The following is a 22769-nucleotide window of genomic DNA, read 5'->3' as shown; positions in this document are numbered from 1 at the left end:
GTCTTTTAAAAACAACATTTAATTGGGGCTGGCTTACAGGTTCAGAGGTTCAGTCCAGTATCATCAAGGTGGGAACATGGCAGCATCCAGGCAGGCATGGTGCAGGCAGAGCTGAGAGTTCTACATCTTCATCCAAAGGCTGCTAGTAGAAGATTGACTTCCAGGCAACTAGGGTAAGGATCTTATGCCCACACCCACAGTGACACACCTACTCCAACCAGGTCACACCTATTCCAACAAGGCCACACCTCCAAATAGTGCCACTCCCTGGTCAAGAATATACAAACCATGACAGTGAGGAAAACCCCTACTCTCTAAATGTTGTTCTCTGATCTCCAGATCATTACCATTCTCTTTTTCTTTAGTTTCATATGTATGAGCATTTTGTCTGCATGCCTGTAGTATACCACAAGCATGCCTATGCATTGGACCTCAGAAGAGAATGTCACATGGAACTGGAGTTACAGATGGTTGTGAGCCACCATGTGGATGCTGGGAACTGAACGTGGGTCCTCTGAAAGAGCAAAATAGTGCTCTAAACCACTGAGCCATCTCTCCTGCTCCACATAATATCCAATGATCAAATAAAATCAGTCACTAGAGAATCACTGGTTATAATGTGTTAAACATTTGTACAAGTTCCTTTTTTTAAAAAAAAAATATACTTACTTGCCAGGTGGTGTGGCATGTGTCTTTAATCCCAGCACTTGGGAGGCAGAGGCAGTCAGATCTCTATGCATTCAAGGCCAGCACCAGACAGACCCTGTCTGGAAAACCAAAAACCAAAACAATAAAACCCATTTATTTGTTCAGAAGACACGCTTACTCGTGGTCTGGTCTGGGGAAGTAGCTGATTCAGAATTACCCTTCTGACAATGAGCATTACAGAGGGTGAGCACACACCACCAGGCCATGGTCAGGCCTTACCGTGGGAAAGCATTGAGAGCATTGAGGATCACACTGGAGGCAGCATGATAGTGCTGATGAGAGGGCATCAGAGAAATACCAAGGAGTTAGCTTAATGTAAACGGGTAAAAGAGCCGCTATGGAGAAGGGAGGGGGAAGAGAAATAGAGAATGAGAAAAATAGAGAGCAAAACAGCCGGAGAAACAGAGAGAAAGAGGCAGATATCTCTTAATCTTCACAAGGCTTCTCTAGGAGCTAAGGGACCGGACTATAGCTCAAGGAAGAAATGCAACAGCATATTTATTTACAAATTCCTGTTCCAGCCTTACAATAGAGCAGCAAGAAGGGAAGGGAGTGGCAGGTCAGGTCCCATGATCTAACACGTGTGCTCGTGCTTAAGTGCAAAAGCGGGTACCTTACCAGGAGCTGGAGGGTGGGGAAACAATTTTGAGTTAGTTCTTTCCTTTCACTATGTGGATTCCAAGATGGAAGTCCAGTTGTCAGGCTAAGGAGAGAGCTCCTATATAGGATGAATCATCTCACCAGCCCCCGTCCCTCATTTAACCTTCAGCCCACTGCAGCAAAGCTGTTAGGAAACTGTGAGGCCCACACATGAGAAAGCTGTGGAGGACACACACACCATTCGGATCCCATTAGAGTTGCTTAAGCCATGACTTTGGTTTTAGACCAGCCAGGGTCCATTCCGATCTAGCACCTCTCTCTCTCTCTCTCTCTCTCTCGTCTTATAGCCACCCCACCCCTCTTCACACACAATCTTTCTTACTTCAGGTAATTTATTAATTTCTTTTAGTCTCTGCCTCCTTTGGCTGGTTTAATAACACCCACCTGGGAGCGTATGAGGCTCAGAGAAGATAACGAGTTTGAAACAATTCTGGTGTGTCTGTTCCCACATGGGCTCAGCTCTCCAGCACACACCAAATTTCAGTCAAGGGGTTTCCCAAAAGGATAGAATGAACTCTGTGGCCAACAGTACATTCTGTGAAAGACGGCGAGTTGCTGTCTCCAGACTGTCAGATGCTGTGCAGAAGAGCAGCTTTTTCCTGAGGCCATGTTGTCCCACAGCCAGGAATCAGCAGAGAAAGATCTCCTGTATCATGTCGTGGACACTGCTAGGAGTTCAAGACCAACCTAGACTGTATAGTGAATTCAAGATCAAGGGCAGCCCACAGCTACATAACCAGACCCTGTATAAAAAGAAAGAACTTGCCTTGCAAGCCCAGGATCTGAGTTCCACTCTTGAACAGAATTAACGCCTAAATATTGTCCTCAGACCTCCATATAAACACGGTGGCACGTACATACCCACACTCATGTGTACGTGCCCCAAATAAATTTTTGAAAAACTGAGTTATAGCTCATTTGGTAGAATGCCTGACTACTTACTATGCACAAAGTTCTGGGTTCGGTCGCCAGCAACACATAAACTGTATAATAGTGAAACAGGAGAAGAGATGGCTCAGTCGTTAAAGCCTGGGCTCACAACCAAAAGAAAAAAGAAAGAAAGAAAGAAAGAAAGAAAGAAAGAAAGGAAGGAAGAAAGGAAGAAAGAGAAAAAAAGTAGGTCATCCTATGCTACATAGATTGAGGACAGACTGGGCTGAAAAACTGTTAAATAAATGTCTTTCTACTGCACTGGTCAGTCAGTCAGGGTTTGCATTTTTAAAGAGATCACTCACTCACTCACTCACTCTAAGGCAACTCTCGTTTTCACCGTCATTATCACAATGTCAGGATTTTTTTTTCCAAAGCACTAGAGATTACATTGTTTGTGTATTTTCCTAGTTGGGTGTCTCCACCCGTAAGGTATAAGTCTTCATAAAAACAGAGACATTGCCTTGCCTTGTGTCTTCAACAAACCAAACTAAGGGCTTTCTATTCTTCAGGCTTTTCAAGTAGTACCTGATACACAGTCAATGAAAGGTCAATATTGCTGTCTATTTTTAAAGTGAGGGGGGAAATACACAAGTTGAGAAACCTGTTCGATGTTGGACACCGACATCGAAAGGAAAAAGCACTTTTTCTGTAGTATACAAAGGGACAGATGGATGAAGGAACTAGATTGAAGGAATGTGAACCATAAACGTTCCACGCGCCTGAGACTCCTCAAATCGCTCGCCAGGGGTCGCTGCTCTCCCATGTCTCGATGCCAGTCCCTTTCTGGCGCGCACTCCTTTTGCGTCTCGGGCTCGCGCGCGCTGCCGCGGCACCGGAAGTGGCTGCGCTTGCAAGTTCCCCCGGTCTCTTCAGGGGAAACTGAGGCCGGCTTCTCCGGGAGATTCAGCACGAGCAGTCAGCCAGGTAGGCAGGCTTAAGTCCGCGGCATACTTCCCAGCCGCAAAACGCCCTAGTGTCTGGAAGCCACTGGGCCTATGAAGGGGGGATGTGGCCCCCCACGGCTCTCTGGGGCTCGCAGGTGAGAGCGCCGCCTCCCCTGTGCCTGACAGGCGCTGGGCCCAATGGGAGCCTTTGCCGTCCCGCTTCCGTGCCGACTCGACCCGCGGATTGGCTAAGCTGGGGCGGGCCGCGGGGGCGAGACCCCTCCTTCCAGAGAGGTCTAGGGGGCGCCCCTGAGGGAGGGCGGTTGCCTAGCAACGGGGCGGTGGCTCGGCGGGTACCCGGCCTAGGGGAGCGCGAGCAGTAAGCGAGGCCTCAGCCCACCCACCCGGGGCTCCGGCGCGGAGCGGCCTCCGGCCCTCGAGCCCTGCAGGGGGCTCCAGAAGGCCGCCTTGGGCTCGGCCTCAGGAAAAACGAGGTCTCCACTGTGGGAGCCCCGACCCTTCTTCCTGGCCGGTGGCGGGGCTCAGTGCCTCTCTCTCACCCCGTCTTTGTGCGTGGGGTGCCGGCGGCCATTGTGTCCGGGCGCGGAATGGAGGACCTGGCCGTCCCCCAGTGCTGTGTCCAGGGCCTTTGGGGAATTCAAAGACAACTAGCGGTGTTTGTGGGGGGTCTCCAGCATACGCCTCTCGGAAAAACCCGGGAGTGGTCTTTCCGAAATCAGATCACAGATCCGAGGCTGTCTTCCCCCTGTCCGCGTCCCTGCGCGAAACCTTGAGATTCACTTGGAAGTCCCTTTAGGGTTTCGGAAGCCTCATCTAGGGCTGGTACTTAAATAGAAAGAAAGAAAGGAGGGGTGGGGGGAAATTACACTAAACCCATACCTCCGGGAGAGTTCTCCTGACTCCCAGTAGGAGGCGGAGAGCCAAGGGGCGTGCTAGAGCGAGGGGGTTGGGCTCCCGGGTGGCTGGAGCCTGCGGAGCAGAGAGAGGCCGCCCTCGATCTGGTCGATGGAGGAACCAGGTTGTGAGGGGGCAGGTTCCTAAGCTTCGCAATTCCTCTGTCGCCTTCTGAGCTGCCTACCAGGTCGCATGATCCCTCCGGCCGGGGCTGGTTTTTTTTTTTTTTTTTTTTTTTTGCTGAGTTACCGGCGACCCAGCCACCACCTCCTCCCCGACCTATGATACAAAAGACCTTCCGGGGGTTGTACCTGCTTGCTGTCGCCGGAGATAGATTTGAATGTAGGTGGTGGTGGTGGGGATATGCCAATGGGGGTGACTTTTGGAGAAAGGCATTTCGGAGAAAAGGGGGTGGGTGGTTGTAGTAAAAAGAGGCGGATGAAACAATTCAAAGCTGGCTGGTCCTTTCAATTTGACTTCATTGAAGTCCCTTAGAACCCGGACTCAGACCTTCATAAGAGCCACAAAGAAAGCAATTCTGGTACCTGGAGGAGGAATGGGAATATTGTAAGGTAAATGACATGCATATTAAATTTTTCTCCTGAAGCTCTCTCTCTCTCTTCAGAACCTTATCTTGGCTTTGGATCCTGGAAGAGAATCGCTAAACACAGAGCAGACCCAGTAAGTGAGCAGGTGTTTTGGACAATGGACTGGTTGAGCCCATCTCTATTATAAAAATGTCTCAGAGCAACCGGGAGCTGGTGGTCGACTTTCTCTCCTACAAGCTTTCCCAGAAAGGATACAGCTGGAGTCAGTTTAGTGATGTCGAAGAGAATAGGACTGAGGCCCCAGAAGAAACTGAAGCAGAGAGGGAGACCCCCAGTGCCATCAATGGCAACCCATCCTGGCACCTGGCGGATAGCCCGGCCGTGAATGGAGCCACTGGCCACAGCAGCAGTTTGGATGCGCGGGAGGTGATTCCCATGGCAGCAGTGAAGCAAGCGCTGAGAGAGGCAGGCGATGAGTTTGAACTGCGGTACCGGAGAGCGTTCAGTGATCTAACATCCCAGCTTCACATAACCCCAGGGACCGCGTATCAGAGCTTTGAGCAGGTAGTGAATGAACTCTTTCGGGATGGAGTAAACTGGGGTCGCATCGTGGCCTTTTTCTCCTTTGGCGGGGCACTGTGCGTGGAAAGCGTAGACAAGGAGATGCAGGTATTGGTGAGTCGGATTGCAAGTTGGATGGCCACCTATCTGAATGACCACCTAGAGCCTTGGATCCAGGAGAACGGCGGCTGGGTAAGAACCACGCCCCTTGTGTGTCCGCCCCTTGCTTGTGTCTCTCTTCTCTGTGAACATCCCTAAAACTGCCCTTTTTGGTCTCTTTCTGTTATATGGCATGGTTGTTAAAGATACCGATTGTTCAGGAGACCTTCCTGGCTTCATTTTAATACAAGAGGTTAACTTTGGAAATATAGATGACCCAATTTTTAAGGGACCTGTATCTTTCATCCTGGCTACCCTTGTGGCCCCACAGTTTCATAGTTTTGTTCCAATTTCTCAGCAAAGAAAAACAGCCTATGTGTTTACTTGGCTTAAAACCTATGAGAGCAGCAAGTTCTCCCCGCGTTCTGCTCACTCTCATGAAATGGGTCACCTTGGCTGGGGTGATGAACATAATACCCAGGAAACTGCAGAACTGGAACCTCAGGCTGCTGTGTACTTGCATGCATGGTACTCAGACCATTTGGCCAGTCAGGAGCCCCCACTGGCTAGAGTGGCTGAGTATTGTCTGATTTTAGAGGAGGGTGGTCTGGGCCAATGGTGTTTGTGCTGTGCTCCTAAGTTCTTTTTCCCCAAAGTGTGCAACTTTCTGCATGGTTGGCTTGTTTGTAGAGCCCTTCCTGTGCCATATCAAGCCCCAGGACTTTGCACCTCGCTGCCCTGGATTGGTTGGGGATCTCCAGCTGCTCTGCCCAGTGTTTTTCTGGTCAGGGCCCTGGGGCCTCTTTACTGAAGCACTGTTTGCTGGCAGAGCAAGAACCTGGTTTGTGAGGCTCCATAGGAAATTAAGATTTGGTGACAGACTGTATGTGGGTGTGAGTCCTGGCCCTGTCACTTAACTGGCCATGTGACCTTGGACAGGCTGGTTTACCTTCTAGAGCCTTAGTTTCTAACAGACTATTGTGACCCAAAGATAAAGAGAGCAGAGGCTGACACAATGAGTGCTTTTTCTTCAGAATCCTGCTCGCCACCTCATCAGTCAGGGTGAGATAGAGGTGAGAGTTCCATTACTAGTAGCTGTCGTGGTAGGCGTTTGTTACCCTTCAGAGTGAACTGCATTCTGGAATAGGGGATATTGCGGCTTCTGAGACGTATTCTGTCTCCTTAGAATATGTAGAAAATGGACAGACTGGAAAATAAGTCATCCATTGAAGGAAGTGAGGTGGAAGGGGCCATGCACCATGGACTCCGGAATGTCAAGAATTTAGTTGTCCATAGGCTGGGCCTAGGGCGGGGCAAGCACTTTGCTTTACTACAGGGTAAGAGACCTCCAGGTTTTCCCTGGGACCCCATCCTGCCTCTAGTTTCCCATTTCTTTGAAACTTCACCTTTCTTCCCTCCAGTAGCTCTTGTAAAGGCAAGGAGGTCACTTGTCAGTAGAGGCCAGATGACCAGAGTAGAGTTGACTGAGGTAAAGGTGGGTTCCCTTGAGCTAAGGGTTGCCAGACTTGAAAGCTAATCTGTAAATGAACTCCCTGGGGAGATAAATGATTAAATAGTTCCTGTTGGTTTGTGCTGTGACCTCTTCTATTCATTCTCTTGCTTTGATTCTCTTTTGGGGCAAATATTTGTTCAGCTGATTACAGGAGGGACAGGATTCCATCGCTTCAGACACACCCTCTGAAGCATCTCCAAGTAGATGTGCGCCCTTTCCCTCCATCGCCTACTGACTGTCTTTAGTTGACTGAGTGGTCCTAATAACAGGTAGGGTCTTGCCAGCTACAAACAGTAGGTGATTGACGAGGTACCTGCTGGGCCAGCCACCCTCTTGTCTGCAGACCTAAGAATTGCCAGCTGCCCCATACTATAAGTCTTCTTATAGTATCACCTGGAAAAATGCTAAACTGACCTAAGGCAGCAGCTTGGGGGACAGATTCATTAGATCTTCACTGACTAAAATCCCACTTTCCAGTGTCTCTTCACTCAAGAATCTCCAGCCTGTTGGGCAACATACCTGGTAACTTGCCACTTCTGTGTGGTAAACAGAGAGGGAATGTGTGCAGAAGAGCCGGTTAGGGCAGGACCATTTCTGGATATGCATTCTTTCCGGGACCAGCGGGCAAGAAACATTCCCCTCCGTGTTATTTGAGCCTTGGTGGAAGATACCTACCCATGTCCTTTTAGGTACAGTCTCCTGAGCTGTACAGATGCTGCTGCAGTGGCATCCCCTAACGTCCCTGGAGGCTGCAGCTATGAGTTCAGATAGTCACTTAGGGTATGCTCCAAATTAGCATCCTTTAGGAAAGGGGACAGAACTTTGCCTTTCTTGTACCTGAGTACCTCAGGTGTTTTATCCTTTACTTAATGGGGCAAATTTACTGAACAGCTACTATAAGGCAAGCAGAGTGCTAGGTGCTAGCTTAAGCTAGACATTATCTCTCTATCATGGAAATATGTGGCCATTCACATGTTCCATACAGTAACTTTCCAAGGTACGTGAATTTATTCCCAGTTTGTACACAAAGCTCCCAGTGGCTAAATAACCGAGCTTAAATGTTTCTCAGCCAACTTAGTGTCCTAAATTGATATTGGCCTAATTTTAGAGTCCAGACTCTTTCCATCCATGCCTTAATCAGGAAGTAATAATCCAGACAGAGTAGCATAGAAACTCATGGCTACTGTTGGGCTGAGAACAGCATGCCTATAGAAAGTACTCATTCCATGTTGCAATCGTAGCAGTGTTCTGGTATCTGAGAACAGTGCCTTTATCATCAGTAGCAGGTTCCCAAATGTGTGGAAACCTCCGATTGGGGTACTAAGAAAACTCAGGCATAGCAAGTGTTGCGTGGCATCAGGAGTTTGCCCAGTCATGATGGCTTCTTGTTAGTGTTTTCCCTGTTAAAATCTCAGTCTTGTCAATCATTGAGAGTGGCATGTGTGCAAGGAGACAGATGGCCTGCCCCAGAATCTCTGTTAATTGTAGGGTGATGCTGTAAGGATTGGAACTCCAGCCTCTGGCCATACTACTGCCCGCCTGCCTGAGTCACCTGGAAAAATGTTGTACCTGTTTGTGTCTCTTGTCTTTTGTCTCTCCTACCTGTAAAATCTAATAATGATACCCAACTGCCAGAATAAAAGCCCTTCGCTGACCTTAATTGTAGGGTGGATGCCCATCTTCTCCAAAATGAGCTTCCTCTCTCTAAGGCTCTGAACTTTACCCCCTGGAGTTACTACTTAAGAAACTAAGCCTGTTCACTGAGACCTAGCCCCCATTAGATGAAACCCTTTTGGGTTTTTTTGTTTTTTTGTTTTTTTTTTTTTACTTTGAATGTGGGTGAGACTCCAAGTGGGCCAGTCACTTTGGTATTACCAGCCCTGGAGATACCCTTTGCCCAGTGGAAACACCATTGTTAGGAGCAGAGAACGAGTGATACTGGGGAGAGCACCTAGCTTGGCCTTCCCCAAGCTGCAGCTCTACTCTTACCTGTTGTGGCTTCTTCAGTGCAACAGAGAGATGGACATGTGCTTAGTTGAAGCACCTCAGCTCCATTTGCAAATTCGGCAGTTCTGTGGTTTTCTTGGGGAAGCCCCATCAGAAACCCCAACACAGAAATTCTTAGTAATCTCATTCAGGTCTCCAAATGAAGTAAAGTGTCTCAGGGGCTCCCCCTTGGAACACCTACTTCTTTTCAGTGTCTTTTTTTAGGTGGCTCTTAAAACTCCTTTGCCATCATAGGGTTTTCCAGACTCCTGAAGCAGCATCCCCAGCAACCACATGGAACTCTTCATCTTCTGCTTAAAAATTACCTAGGTAATTTTTAGGGGGCCCCAGTGGAACCTGGAGAGTTTCTTGACTTTGTGTGGGCAACCACCAATTTTGTTTGGGCTGTGTGAAGCTGAACCCCTCTCCCAGCAGACTCCTGTCCTAAGGCCAGTGGTCTTGGGCATCCTTCTCTCATGCCTCGCCTCCTGGTTTTTCCCCAGCCTCCCACCACAGGACTTGCTTTTTGCAATTGCTGCCTTGTCTGGGTTAGTGTGCTTTGCTTTAAAGGTAGTCCCCAGTGAGCTGCCTTCCAACAGAAACAGCCTCAACAACCTAAGCCTATCAGGATTTCTGCCCCCATCCCTGCCCTCCAACCAGAGTCTGCAGGATCTTCCCTTGAAGGATTCACTCCGAATCCTGTTGTCCCTGCAGCTCAGTCTGTCTTCCCCACCCCCACTGGGCATCTAGTGATAAAAAGAGTCCCACGGGATCTTTGTTTCACCTAGTGAGACAAATTGCCACCAGCTTGATACTCACCTTTTTTTACATATGATCCCTCGCACTTTGTATAAAGAAAGAAGCTGTTAGTGTCAAGTTGGTGCCCAGAGGCATTTCCAAGGCTGTACTCTGTCAGGAGTTGAGGCAGAGTCCACATCTTGCTCACTGGTTATCTTAGCCCAGTGCACAGGTCTTGGGCGTAGTAGTCACTGATGAAAAGATACTAAGTTTCTGAAGGAAGGACCTTATCAAACAAGAATAATAATGGTGGGCGCCTCCTTTGACCCAGTTATTGAGCCTCTACTCTGCTAGGCTCAATACTACACAAACAACAAATACTAATACTAAACAAAACTAAGTTTTTGCCTCATGTAGCTCATTCTGATAGAAAGAAAAAAAATACATAATAGAGGCTGAGGCTCAGTCTGTAAAATGCTTGCTGTGCTAGCATAAGAATCTGAGTTTGGGCAAGCCCATGGTTTTAATCCCAACACTTGAGAAGTAGAGGCAGGCTGGTCTACAGAGTGAGCTCTAGGAAAGCCAAGACTACACAGAAAAACCGTCTCAACCCTCTAATCCCCCCAACCCCCACTTCCAAAAAAAAAAAAAAGAGAACCTGAGTTTGATCACTAGAATTCAGAATCTGTGTTTAAAAAAAAAAATGCCAGACACAGTGATGTACACTTACAATCCCAAAGCTGGAAGGCAGAGACTAGGGCTTTCTGGGGCTTGCTGGCCAGCCACTCTAGACTAATGTGTGAGTTCTAGGCCAGTGAAGTAGATAGCTTCTGAAGAGCAATACCTAGGATTGACCTCCAGCCTCAGTGTGCATATGCATAGAAATGCAAGCTAAGCCGAGTGTGCATGCATGCACGCGTGTGCACACACACACACTCACACTCTGTGTATACACAGCAGTCCATTGATGATACAGCCTGGGAGCTAGAGAGATGGCTTAATGTTTAAGAGCTCTTGCTACTCTTCTAGAGGACCCAAGTTTGTGTGTCCCCCCCTTCTCTGTGTGTGTGGGGGGAGAGGGAGCTTTCAGCTGATACTATGAACTCTGAAGGAAATAAGGGGGGAAAAGCAGATTGGTTTATAGATAATGCCTAGCACAGCAGGGTAGGACAGCACTTTAATAATGGTGATCAAAGGACCTGGCAGGATAATTCAGCTTATAAAGGTATAAGCTATCAAGCCTGATATCTTGAGTTACATCCCTGGTTTCCACTTGGTGGAAGGGAAGAACTAATTGCGAGTTGTCTTCTGACCTCCATATGTGCCCATGGCATGGCCATACTCAGTGAGTAGATAGATGGGTGGATGGATGGATGAAATTTAAGGAGTGATCAAAAAAGTGAACAACCAAGATACAGGGAAATGTAAAATAGCTCACCTGTCACCTGTTGGGTGGCTAGAATATGAATTAACTTGACATAAGACAAATTAACAAAAACCCCAAACATTTTGATAAGTCATTTGTGCACAAGAGCCAAACTCAAAGAATGGCTAAATTCATGATTGAGGCTCTGTAGCATCCTGAACTACATAAAGAAGTAGGAGGCTGAGTGTATGGCACATGCCTCTAACCCAGCAGACAGGCAGACCTTGGAGTGAGAGGCCAGTTCTCACCAGGTCTTCATGGTGAGACCCTGTCTCAAAACAAGAAATAAGTAAATAAATAGATGGAAGGAAGGAATAGGGTTTTGGAATTCATACAGTGACTTCAAGTTACAGGAAGCTTAGCTACAAATTATAGTGGGTAAATATTGTAAAGTGTCTCAGGTAATAAAAGTTGTAGAGCAACCAGACACAACTGACAGAAATAAATACTTTTGTGACAGATGTTTCTTTTATGAAAACAGCTTTTCTCAGATCAGCTAAGGCTGCACAGGGAATGCCTATCTTGAAAAACCAAAAACCAAAAGAAAGAAAGAAAGAAAGAAAGAAAGAAAGAAGGGAGGGAGGGAGGGAGGGAGGGAGGGAGGGAGGGAGGGAGGGAGGGAAGGAAGGGAAGGGAAGGGAAGGGAAGGGAAGGGAAGGGAAGGGAAGGGGAGGGGAGGGGAGGGGAGGGGAGGGAAGGGGAAGAAGGGGAAGGGGAAGGGAAAGGGAAGGAAAAGAAAAGAAAAGAAAAGAAAAGAAAAGAAAAGAAAAGAAAAGAAAGCCAGCCTGCCTTTCAGGGTTACTCCTATGTGTCTCTGAGTATATATTTCTCAGAATAACCAGCTTCCAGAATGCCACATATCATATTCTGGTCTTCCAAGCCTGTTCTTAGAATATTGTATCCAGAACCCCAGCAAACCTGAAGGTGGTATTTGAGCCAAGAACTGAAGGAGGTGGTTCACTGTGTGGGTCCATATAGAGCTTTTCAAGCAGAGGAGTGGACTAAGGAGAAAAGATACTCGGTTTGGCGTTTTCAGGGATGGCAAGAAATCAGTTTGCCTAAAGAAGCAGCAAGGAACAGAGTGGTAGGAGATGAGGGCACAGAAAGCTTGGGGAAGGATGGAGAGAAGGCTGGGGACAGAGTGTTGCAAGACAGGTTTGAAGCAGGTAGGTACGCTTAGAATTCTGTAAAGGTGGAAGCAGGTCCTCCCCTTTTGAGGAAGCTGGTGCCTGGCAGATGAAAAGGCATCTTGGCTGTAAGTGGGTATGCAGGTAGAGAGAGGAGACCAACTTTGCACATGGTATATTATTGACTGATCTGTCTCACCACATTGGAAGCCTTTTTTTTGGTGGGGGGAGCTGTTTGGAGATTCTAGGTGGAATACGGACTGAATAAGCTGTTAGCTGGGCGTGGTGGTGCATGGCTATAATCCTAGCATTTAGGAGGTTGAGGCAGAAAGATTGCTTTGAGTTTGAGGGTAGCCCAGACTACATTGTGAATTCAAGGCCAACATGGGCTATACAGTGAGTCCCTATCTCATGCCAATAAATAACCTAACTCTAATTCTTCTTCAGAAATATTTCTCTCCAAATATATTTTACAGTTGACTCTCCTTCATTCTTCTGTTTCTGCCTGAAAAACTGCACCTTGTCTAAGTAAAAATCCTACCACTCCCACATCCAAACTCTTGACCTTCCTGAATCTTGGGCACAATGATAAAACACTAAAGTATGCTGGGATCTGGAGAGCCAGACAGCATGTTGCTGTCATACTTTTTATTACCTGTCCCATGGAACTCTTGGCTCATTCACAAAGCATCCATTCTCCTTTTGTTTATAGTCACCCACTAGCACGTTCTCATGGCAGCCTTCTGTCACGGTATGAATTATAGTGTATACCTGCCTTGGTGGACCAAGCTCTCCCTTGTCTTAGGGTAAATATCCAAAAATCTACTCCCTTAGTTAGCTCTCTATATTCAGTCTGTCTGCAGATCAGTTCAGCCCCAGACCTCAGCTTCTTCCTCATGATGAGATCTTGGAATTGACATCCTAGGAGTCCTGGTTCTCACAGGCCTCAGTCCTTGGCAGATTTCACCAAGGAGGCTAGTCCACAGCAGTTTTTAGAGTAGCTTTCTACTTTCCAAGACACAGTGTCATCACAGGGTCATTTGTCACTGGCTACACAAGAGTAAGTCTCCATGCACAGTGACCAGCACATTCCAGGTTACAAAGCACTTGCACATCTATCTTGTCTTAGTGCTACCTTTAGCCATGCAGATTGGTGATCAGGACAGTGCCATCTCCCTGTCACAGGAGCAGGCAAGCTCAGAGATTAGTGAGTTCACTGGTCACCTAGTGTGTGACCTCGCCATGTTGGGAAGGCTCAGAAAGTCAGTTCTTGGTCTGCAGTGTTGAGAACCATGACCATCATCCAGGCAGTCCTGTCCTGCTCCATGGGCCCCTCCATCACTGTTTTGTAGAGAGAAACCACCTTTGGGTCCTTGTGCTGCTGCTTGGTTTCATCCCCAGTGAGTCTTAGGCCAGGCCTGCATTGGCTCCAAGCTATGGAGTTCTCTGGGTAGAGAGCAGAGCTCCCCTCGGAACTAGAGCTTTTTCTCGTGCTCTTCAGGAAATGCCATTGCAATGACTTCCATAGACTGTTTCCTGTCCCGGCCCAGCAGCCGGATTCCTGCTGCAGAGTGTGGAAACTGGAAAGTAGTGTCCCGAGAGGCATGCCCCCTACTTTTTTTTTATGCCCTTCCCTTTCCTCTTTCAGTCACTTTCTCTGCTCTCATTCCCTTCCCCTTCACCTAGTCTCTCCCTCCAGTCCTAGTCTGTACTCTTCCCTTTAGAACTGGGAATGCCTTTCTAGTAGGTCTGCCTCTGATGCTAGACTGTGTGGTCAGTTGGAAAAAACTCCCGGCCATTGTCCCTGGCTCCATCAGTTATAAACTCTCCCCTAGAGGGGCATTAGACCTGTCACTTGGGAGTGCCCTGTGTCATCCATGAACTGATTTCTCCCTTGGGTTCTGACCCATCCATTCGGGCATAGGACAGAGGATCCTAAGGGAAGTATCCAAGGTTCTGCACTTAAAACCCTGCTTCTTGGAGATTGATGACTGGTTGGAGTGACAGAGCTGGCCATCCCTTCCCTAGTCACCTTTCAGGAGGAAGCTGGAAGGTTGCGAACCTTGTTGGACAGTCATCTGAAGAATGGGAGCTGGCCTGGGAGGAGATTGGAATGCACTCAACTATGCTTCAGATCCTTTGTTCCAACTCTTGAAAGGGAAACATTCCCCTCCCTCCACCCTGGCCACACACATGTGCCTTTGTTCCCCAAGTCAGAGTCAGGCAGCGCCTGGAACACAACCACTGGGAACACAGTGTCCCTTCAGAGGAACCTGACTCCCCTCCCCAGAGGGTCAGTGGGACTGGGACTTAGGAGCCCAGCCTCATGCCCTTTTTACAGGCTGAAGGCTTGCTTCCAGACACATGTCCAGGCACTTCTTTGGAATTATTCCATGGGATGCCCATGTCCCAGGACTAAGCAACCCCTCCTCTTAATTCCGCCTGGTGATTAATATTATTGTTAACATTGCTATTAATAGCACCTAACATTTATTGAATGCTTACTCTGTGCCAGGCATTGTTCAGTATGCACTACAAGTACTAATTGATTCCATTCTCACAGCCGCGCTCGCTCAATGCAGTAGGTACTATTATTAGCCCTTTTCACAACTGAGGCACAGGAGGAAGGCAGCAGCCTGAGTAGCACAGTTAGTACCAGGCCAAGCTAGGGAGGGAGGCTGCTAGCTGAGCCTTGAAAGGCTGTAACAGGAGGCAGAGCCAGAACCTGACTTCAGGCCTGCCTTACACTAGAGCTTAGGCAGTTGATTTCTTGAACTTGAAACAGCCTATAAAATAGGTAGCATCTTCATTTTATGGTCAAGAAAACCAAGGCTGAGAGAAAAGAATGCTGCTGAGGCCTCCCAGCCAGTACCTGGAGGGGCCAGTGTTCCAGTCCAGAGCGCTTAGCTTCCAGAACTGCACCACCATAGCAGCCTGCAGATAGTGACAGTTCCTTTCCTGTACATGACAGTGTTTTCTAATGGACCAAACCTTTTGTTCACATCTCCAGGGAAGATGGGTTACTTTCAGCCTCATTTCCAGGGAGGAAATTAAAACAAAGAGTGAAGTGACTGTCAGACTTCAAGTCTGTTTGCCTGGAGTTTATTTTGTTTTGCTTTGTTTGGGGGCAGGTAGCTTTTGAGAGAGTCTCCTGTATCCCAGGCTGCTGCCCTCAGTTTCATTATGTTGCTGAGGATCTCCTTGTACTCCGGATCCTCCTTCCTATACTTCCTACCCCAACATGCCCTGCTCCTGTGTCTGGCTAGTTACCCCTAACTTACTTGTGCTGCTGCCTGCCTCTCCTCAAGATGGATTCATTTAGTTTAAATAAGTAAATGCTAATGAATGCCTTGGATGGGGACACCAAGTGGTGAGTGAGACTACAGGCTTTCTGTTGGCAGTCTGTCTCAATGCTTCACACCATGGAACTGGCTAGTTGCCTTGCGCTTTGAATCAGTCTATGTGATCATCTATCTGTCTGTCCACTCAGCTCCCAGACATTTTAGCTCACTGTTTCGAAGCTTTCAATTCATTGCCCTTGGCTCCATTGTCCTGACTTATGAGTGGTGAGGCAGAACTTTATGGCCCATAAATGGTGAAGCAGAGTTGCTTATCTTATGGCATCAAGGAAGCCAGTGACAAGAGAGGGAACTAGGAAAAGAATGTGCCCACCACTGTGTGCCCCTAGTGATTTGCTTCCTATTGCCCAAAGCCCATTAAGTTACGAATTTGCTCTTTAATGATGAGAAGAGGTCTGGAATATTTGCCATGCCGGGGCTAGCAGGTTGAGCAGACCTTTCAAGCCTCTGAATAAAATGGTTTGAGCCCAGTCAGTCAGTAAACGCTTGACTGCCCTGCACTCGGAGTGCATCCAATTACCTTCCTGAAGATCCTGCGTCAGAACACTGTTGCATTAGGGACCATGTCTTCAACACAAAAGGTCTGGGGGTTTTGGTTTTGTTTTGAGACAGTCTCACTCTGTAGTCCAAACTAACTTGAAACTTACTGCAATCCTCCTGCCTGGAAAGTCCTGGGATCACAAAATGTGCCTGGCTAACACATACGTTTTTGAGGTATATTTCAGAGCCAGACCAAAACAGTATTTATTAATCACTTTTAACAAACTCGTGGACAACTCATATGTGAAGCAACTTCCAATTTTCAAATCCATAAACCTGAGAGAATAATGCTAACCTTACTGGAGTAAGCAAGGCATAAGTTAGAGAAAGCCTGAGTGTTGTTAGAATAATAGCAGGTGTTGTGTGTGGAGTGCTTGCTTGCTCTGTGCCAGGTGCTATGTTTATGCCCTTGACATAATTATCTTATTTGGTCTCCACAACTGCTCTAGTGTGAAGAGGGCACATCCAGGACTCAGAGACCTCCGTAGTAATACATCTTCTAAGAGGCAGAGCACAGTCTGACGATATGCCATGTGCCAAAATCTATCCTTATGCCACTATGTTGTCGCTTTTCCTGCAGACCTGGACTGGCTTATTTTATCCCAAGGCCTGGCACAGAGCCCAGGCTTCAGCAGGGGATTGGCTAGGGTCTGTACAGTGAACAGGAGGGTTGTTACTACTAGCTGTAGTAGTGCACTGTCAGTCCCTGAGGAAGCAAACACTTCTGAATCAGGAGTAAGCCCCAAACACTTGGTGAATGGCTTGTGCCAAATCTGTGGTGTAGACTCAAAACGTGGAGGAGGCCAGACCACTGATTACATCCTACAGGTGGCCTGGACCTCTGCCAGATGGTCCCGCTTCTACCACCACCACCCATTAGATTACCCATGAGAGACCTCCACCCTCGGTCTGCATCGTCACCTTCCACCTGGCCCCTGGCCAGCTAGATTGCCAGTCTGGACTCTTCTGCACTCCAGTGGAAAGGGTCAGAGTGGAAATGTCACTGGGGGCTTAAGTACCCATAGCTCTTTCAGCAATGTGGCTTTGTGTGCTGAGGTCTCCCATTTCCTCATCTGTAAAGTGAAGATAATGGTAATGGGTCTCTTCCTTAGAGGCTCCGTGTTTTTTCCTCTGCTGAGAGTCACTCTGCCTGCCTCATGTCTGATTAGGACTCTCTTTATCATTCAGGTCTCACTTCCCCAGAGGCTACCCATGTTTACATGTTTACTGTCTAATTCAGGGAAACTTAAGCTCACAGAGTATTTGCTTTTGTCTTGAAAGTTTTCCTTTATTATCAGCATCTAGCAGAATGTTTGGAATTTGGTAACATTTGGCCACTATTTTTTGAGAGAATGACTGTGTCGAGTGTAGACCATTCAGCTTTCTGCCTGACCTATAGTAGACAGTTTTCAGTGCTATTACCTGTTCGGAAGATATGGAACATGAAGGCGTCTTTGTTCTTTTCCTACCCTGTATGCTGGAGGTTGAACCCAGGGCATTAAGCCTGCTGTGCAAGTCTTCTTCCTCAGTCTGTAGTCTCAGCCATTTCACCTTGTTTTGAAACAGGGTCTCTGTAGAGCCCATCTGATCCTGACCTCAGTCCTCCTGTGACACTTTTCTGGGGTTATGGGCTTGCACCACCACACCCAACTCAGTGAAAGATTAAATAGGTGAAAGGAATGTGGCTGGGACAGGCTAGATGGGTAAGAACCAGCCAGCCAGATCTGAAGGGTGCATGTGAAACACTGAGAGATGGTGAGCTATCATGGCTTTTACTGTGCTGGGTAAAACTGGTCAGGCAGAAGGAAGCAGAGACTGATAGAGGCCTGGGGGAACAGGGATGGGAGTAATGTTGGATTCGGAGGGGAGAGACCCAAAGTACCCATGGGATGCAGTCATGTCTCCAGTATCCCTTGGGAGAAAGGAATCCTTGCCAGGTGGGACTCAGCAGGCAGAGCTGCAGGGGGAGAGAGGCACCTGGGACCTGCAGACCAGGTAGGCCGCCCTGGTTGTTAGTTGGGGCGCATAGCCAGGTGCAGATTCAAAAGACTGATTGAAGCCTTTTGGCAACTCTAGCCTTTGTAGGGTAAACATCACCTGTCTCCTGCCACCTGCTATGACTGTGCCAGCAAGGTACCCTGGCAGTCCCAAAGAGGCCTAGCTTTCTTGCTGCCCTGGTAGAGCAAAACTACTCTCCAGAGAGGCGGGGAGCTTCGAAAGTCTCAGATGACAATAAGGTGTCTCCTACTAAAGGGCCTTCCCACTGAGGAAGGCAGAGAGGGGCCCTGGGAGCCCAGACAGCTGAGCCAACTAGGGGGAGGGCTCAGAGCAAAAGCAAGAGCAGGTGCAGATTTCGAGGAGGGTGTGGCCTGAGGGGAAGTAGGGATCTTGGTAGGCTACAAAACGTCCCTCCTCCTCCCCCAGGCACAGCTGGCTTCTCCAGGAACCTGATGACCTAGTTACCATGCTTAGAAATAGTTAGCTTAGCTTATAGTTCAGGACTGTGCCAGTCTATCATCCTTGAGACTTCTTGGGTCCAAAAGGTACCCTGGAATTTCCCCAGAGTAGTTCCATGTGAAGAACATGCACCTTGTCACGTGCATGGGGTTGTTGCCCAAGGATGGACACAGTTAATAAGGTTTCTTCTTTGCTGTGCCTCCTGCCAAGCCCAAGGAGAAGTCCACCCCGTCCACTTCTCTCCAGGGGGTGGTGGATGGCCAGAAGAAGCCACAAACTCCCTGAGGTACATAGGGCGAGGAACTCCTGTTGCCATGAACACAAGTCCTCTCTACTTTTCTCCTCTCAGTAGGGTGGTAAAAGCAACTACCTGGGAGGATGTGGCAAGACTGAGGTCAGGACCAGCTGGACTCCAGAGACCATGTAGAAAATGGTTGAGACTACAGCTGGATGAGTGAGAAAGGTTCTGGGGTCTCTGGAGGCCTCCACCCTCTTAGTAGCAGCTGCTCCTGGTGTTTGTGGTACTTGCCTTGCCAGTGCCTCCTAGGGAGAAAATTGGTGATCACCGTTGAAGTGTTAGGTACAGTAGGGTTAGAAGTGCAACTCATTTGGTAGAGTGTTTGCCTAGGGAGAAAGCCTAGGGATCGAGTCCAGCACTGCACTTATCCTGGCTTTGTGTAACCCAGGCCTAAAACTCAGTTTTCAGGAGGATCAGAAGTTCAAGGTTGTCTTTGACTATATAAGGAGTTATAAACTAGCCTAGCCCTACCTCAGACTAACAAAAAGTAAGTAATAATGAGTTGGATATAGTAGCTGGGCACAGTAACTCCTGCCTGAAGTCCCAGTACTTGGGAGGCTAAGGCAAGAAGAATGCCATCAAGGCTAGCCTGTACTAAAGAGTAAAACCTGTTTGATGGGAGTGGGGAGGAGGGGCAAGGGTGGGTGAGATGGCTCAGTGGATAGAGGCATTTGTTATACATCCTAATGACATGAGTTCAGACCCCAGAACTCACATGTAGAGAGAAAGACGCTACTTCACCTGACTTCCATAGGCAAGCCTCCCCCATTTCACTGCACATAAAGAAAGGAACAAATAAATAAATGGTTAAAAAAAACAGCAAGGAGATAATAACTTACAGTGCTTTTCTGGAAACACTCTGCTGAGCTTAAAAACAACTATTAAGATGCCTGGAGCCTGGCATACAGTAACTTAACTACTCAGTGTGACAGCTACTGCTATTGCTGTTATCCCATTGCTGTCACAGGTGGTCAAGTTGCTTTAATTATTGTTGGAATTTTCTTTCCTTCTTTCTTCCTTCCTTCCTTCCTTTCTTTCTTTCTTTTCTTATCTTTTCTTTTTTCTTTCTTTTTCTTTTTCTTTCTTTTTTTTTTTTTTTTTTAGACAAAGTTGCCCTAGGTAGCCATGGCTGTCCTGGAACTTGTTATATAGACCAGGCGGGCCTTGAACTCAGAAACCTGCCTGCCTCTACCTCCAGAGTGCTGGGATTAAAGGAGCTACTTTCTGAAAGCAAATGTTTGGGCTACAGAAGATGTGACTATCCTTTGGCCCAAGAGTTAGGAAAACAGAGACCTTTGGCTCACAGCCTTGTGCCTGCCTCCCTCACCAGGGAGGGCCTCCGGTCAGAACTGGTACACAGCTGGACCCATGTTGTTGACTCAGTATTTGGCAACAGGGTGGATTTTCTCTAATCTTTGCCACTCTAAAATGGCAGGTGCCTTCATATTTGATGACTGGAAGATTTATGAGTTGAACATTTAAAGTGTACGGGAGCACACAAGCCTAGCACACAGTGAGTGCCTCCATATCTTACATGTAAACTGTGTGGGCTCTGTGGAGTTTCTCTGGGATGCCCTCATTTCTTGTTTGTTCAATGGTCGTAAGCCTCTTGCCTAAGCTCTGCCTGTTGCCCGCCTCATATGCTGAAGAAAGATAACACCCGTTTTGCCTCCCTCCTGAACTAGCAGAGAGGCACAAGGAGGAGATAAGTGAAAAAGCACTTTGAAAACTATAAATGTTTGGTCTTGCTGCTCCTCCTTGACTAAGGCCACAGCCATAGATATCTGTATCATTCATTCATTCATTCATTCACCGAGACAGCAACCAGGAAAAAGAAAAAAACAAACCTTGACTTAACATTTTCCCATTTCCATGAGTTAGGACAAGCTTATTTCTCCAAACCTAGACATCATTAAGCGGAAATTGTTCTTTCTAGACAGGTTGTTTCACAGGGGAGTTATTTGGTGGGGGCTAGGGGGGAGCTAAGGTGGAAGTGCTGTGTTTACTGAGCACAGGATCATCTTATTCACTCTTAACAGCTACCACTGGTCCATCCTACCACTTAGTGGCTAAGTATCTAGCAGCTGGTTAGCAAGCATTCTTAATCATGGCTGGTGTATGTAGAGTGCCCCATATACTGCCTTGTGCAGAATAAGCTCACCAAATTCTAGGTCTTTTCAGTTCATTCTCTGTGTGGCTTGGTTACTCACTGATTTGGCTATTGGTTGCCCTCTGCCATAAAATTACTAGGCAAGCTCAGACTGTTGAATGTGATTCAAATGGATATTGGCTACCCCATTATGTCCTTGCCTGCCCAGCTATGGTACTAGTGGGAGCTTGGACCCTGCCCAGAGCAATATCATTCACATATAAAATCCAGGGCACAGACCTCCTCACCCCACACTCACCTCTGGTTCAGAACAAGAATAGCCATCCCTTGTTCTACCCATGCTCCATCTGCCTTCCTTTCTCATAGCACTCACATGCAGATGGAACCATGAGGGAACCATGCTAGAGAAATCTTTAGGGAGTCACTCAGAAATGACCCTTGGAGGCAAGGCTCAGAGAGGAAGCCCAGGTCTAGTGTTCTAGGTCTCCTGGGACTGGGTCAAGCAGCAGGTGCAGCTATAAGATGCCAGGGTAGTGGCTGAGTGGTGAAACTGAAAGGTGTATAGGCCCAGACAAAAGTCCATCCGTCTTGCCTGCCTGTCTATGCAGGTGGTCTGCACCTGCAGCCCTTTCTTGGTCTGATCTGGTTATAGGAGAATAGAGGTCAATATTGGTACCCAAAACTTCAATAAGAGAAGTATGTGGAAGTTTGGAGCAAAGCCTGCAGTTGACATCTAACCCTTTGGGCCCTTTTCAGAGCCCTTCAGGGTAAAAAAGAGTTCTCTCTCCTTTGGGCTTCTCAGTACCTACCTTGGAAGGGTCAGGGATAATGACCTGGTGACCACCAGATCTTCCTTTGCAGGGTCTCTGTTTGTGGCACTGTGCTAGGTCTTTTCATTTTCTTTCTGTTTTACTTCATTGTTATGATTATGAGTATCATCATCATTATTGTGTGCCATAATAGCAAGTGTGTGGAGGGCAGAAGACACTTTTATGGAATCAGTTCATTCCTATCTTTTTTTTTTTTTCTAAGATAGGGTTTTTCTATGCAACAGCCCTGGTTGTCCTGGAACTTGCTGTATAGACTAGGCTGGTCTTAAACTCAGAGATCCGCCTGCCTCTGCCTCTTGAGTGATGGGACTAAAGGCATATGCTACTATGCCTGGCTGTTCTCATCTATCTTTTTGTGTGTTTGGAGGATCGAACACAGGTCTGATGAGATTTGATTGACAAGCACTTTTTGGTTTTGGACACAGGGTCTCACAATATCTCTGGCTGGCCTAGAACTTGCTTTTAGACCATGTTGACCTCAAACTCACAGAGATCCACTAGCTTCTGCCTCTTGAGTGCTGGGATTAAAGGCTTGTGGCAAGCAATTTTACCTGAGAAGCCATCTCTCTGATCCCTTGTGTCTGAGCTTTAAGAGGAGGTTATGTAGTTGGGAGCCTGGACTGTAGAATTGTAGTTATGGGTTTGAGTCTGGGCATCATCACATACTGCTGTTGGGCAGTAGCCACGTTTCTTTTTTTCCCCTCTGTGTATGTTGTATCTGTATGTGTTGTATAGGTGTGTATGTGTATACTTGTCTGTGTGTGTTGAGGAAGCCAGAGATTGGTTTCAACTATCCTCCTCTGTCATTCTCCTTTATTTTGAAACATGGTCTCTTGCTGCTCCGTCTAAACAGCTGGCCCAGGGACCAGCCTGTCTCCATCGCTCAAGTAATATTGTTACAGGTGCATACACCACACCTGGCTTTTCACGTGAATGTTAGGAATCAAACTCAGGTCTTGAGACACTATCTCAAAAAACACAAACAAATCAAAAGACAAACTCAAACCAGGAAGAATTACTCTTTTAATTTCATTGTGGAGGAGAATGAAGGGACAGAGAAGAAAACATCACAGAAAT

At 47.5% G+C, this 22769-nt stretch overlaps 1 protein-coding gene across 11 annotated transcripts in view; it reads left to right on the top strand.

Annotated features, from left to right (window-relative positions):
* The first annotated feature begins 1024 nt into the window (after positions 1 to 1024).
* Bcl2l1 (BCL2-like 1) overlaps positions 1025 to 22769 on the top strand; it is a 75072-nt gene continuing 53327 nt past the window's right edge. For 2 of the 11 annotated variants that reach the window (NM_001289739.1, NM_001289716.1), the window contains exons 1-2: positions 4111 to 4442; positions 4726 to 5401. In NM_001289739.1, coding sequence (NP_001276668.1) covers positions 4838 to 5401 — 564 coding nt within the window. In that variant the 5' untranslated portion in view covers positions 4111 to 4442; positions 4726 to 4837. The other 9 variants (XM_006498612.3, XM_011239260.3, XM_030246899.1 and 6 more) reach the window with 9 other exon arrangements.

The sequence above is a fragment of the Mus musculus genome, chromosome 2 (assembly GCF_000001635.26).
Source record: "Mus musculus strain C57BL/6J chromosome 2, GRCm38.p6 C57BL/6J".
Lineage (NCBI taxonomy): Eukaryota > Metazoa > Chordata > Mammalia > Rodentia > Muridae > Mus > Mus musculus.
This window is presented reverse-complemented; position numbering and strand designations above follow the sequence as displayed.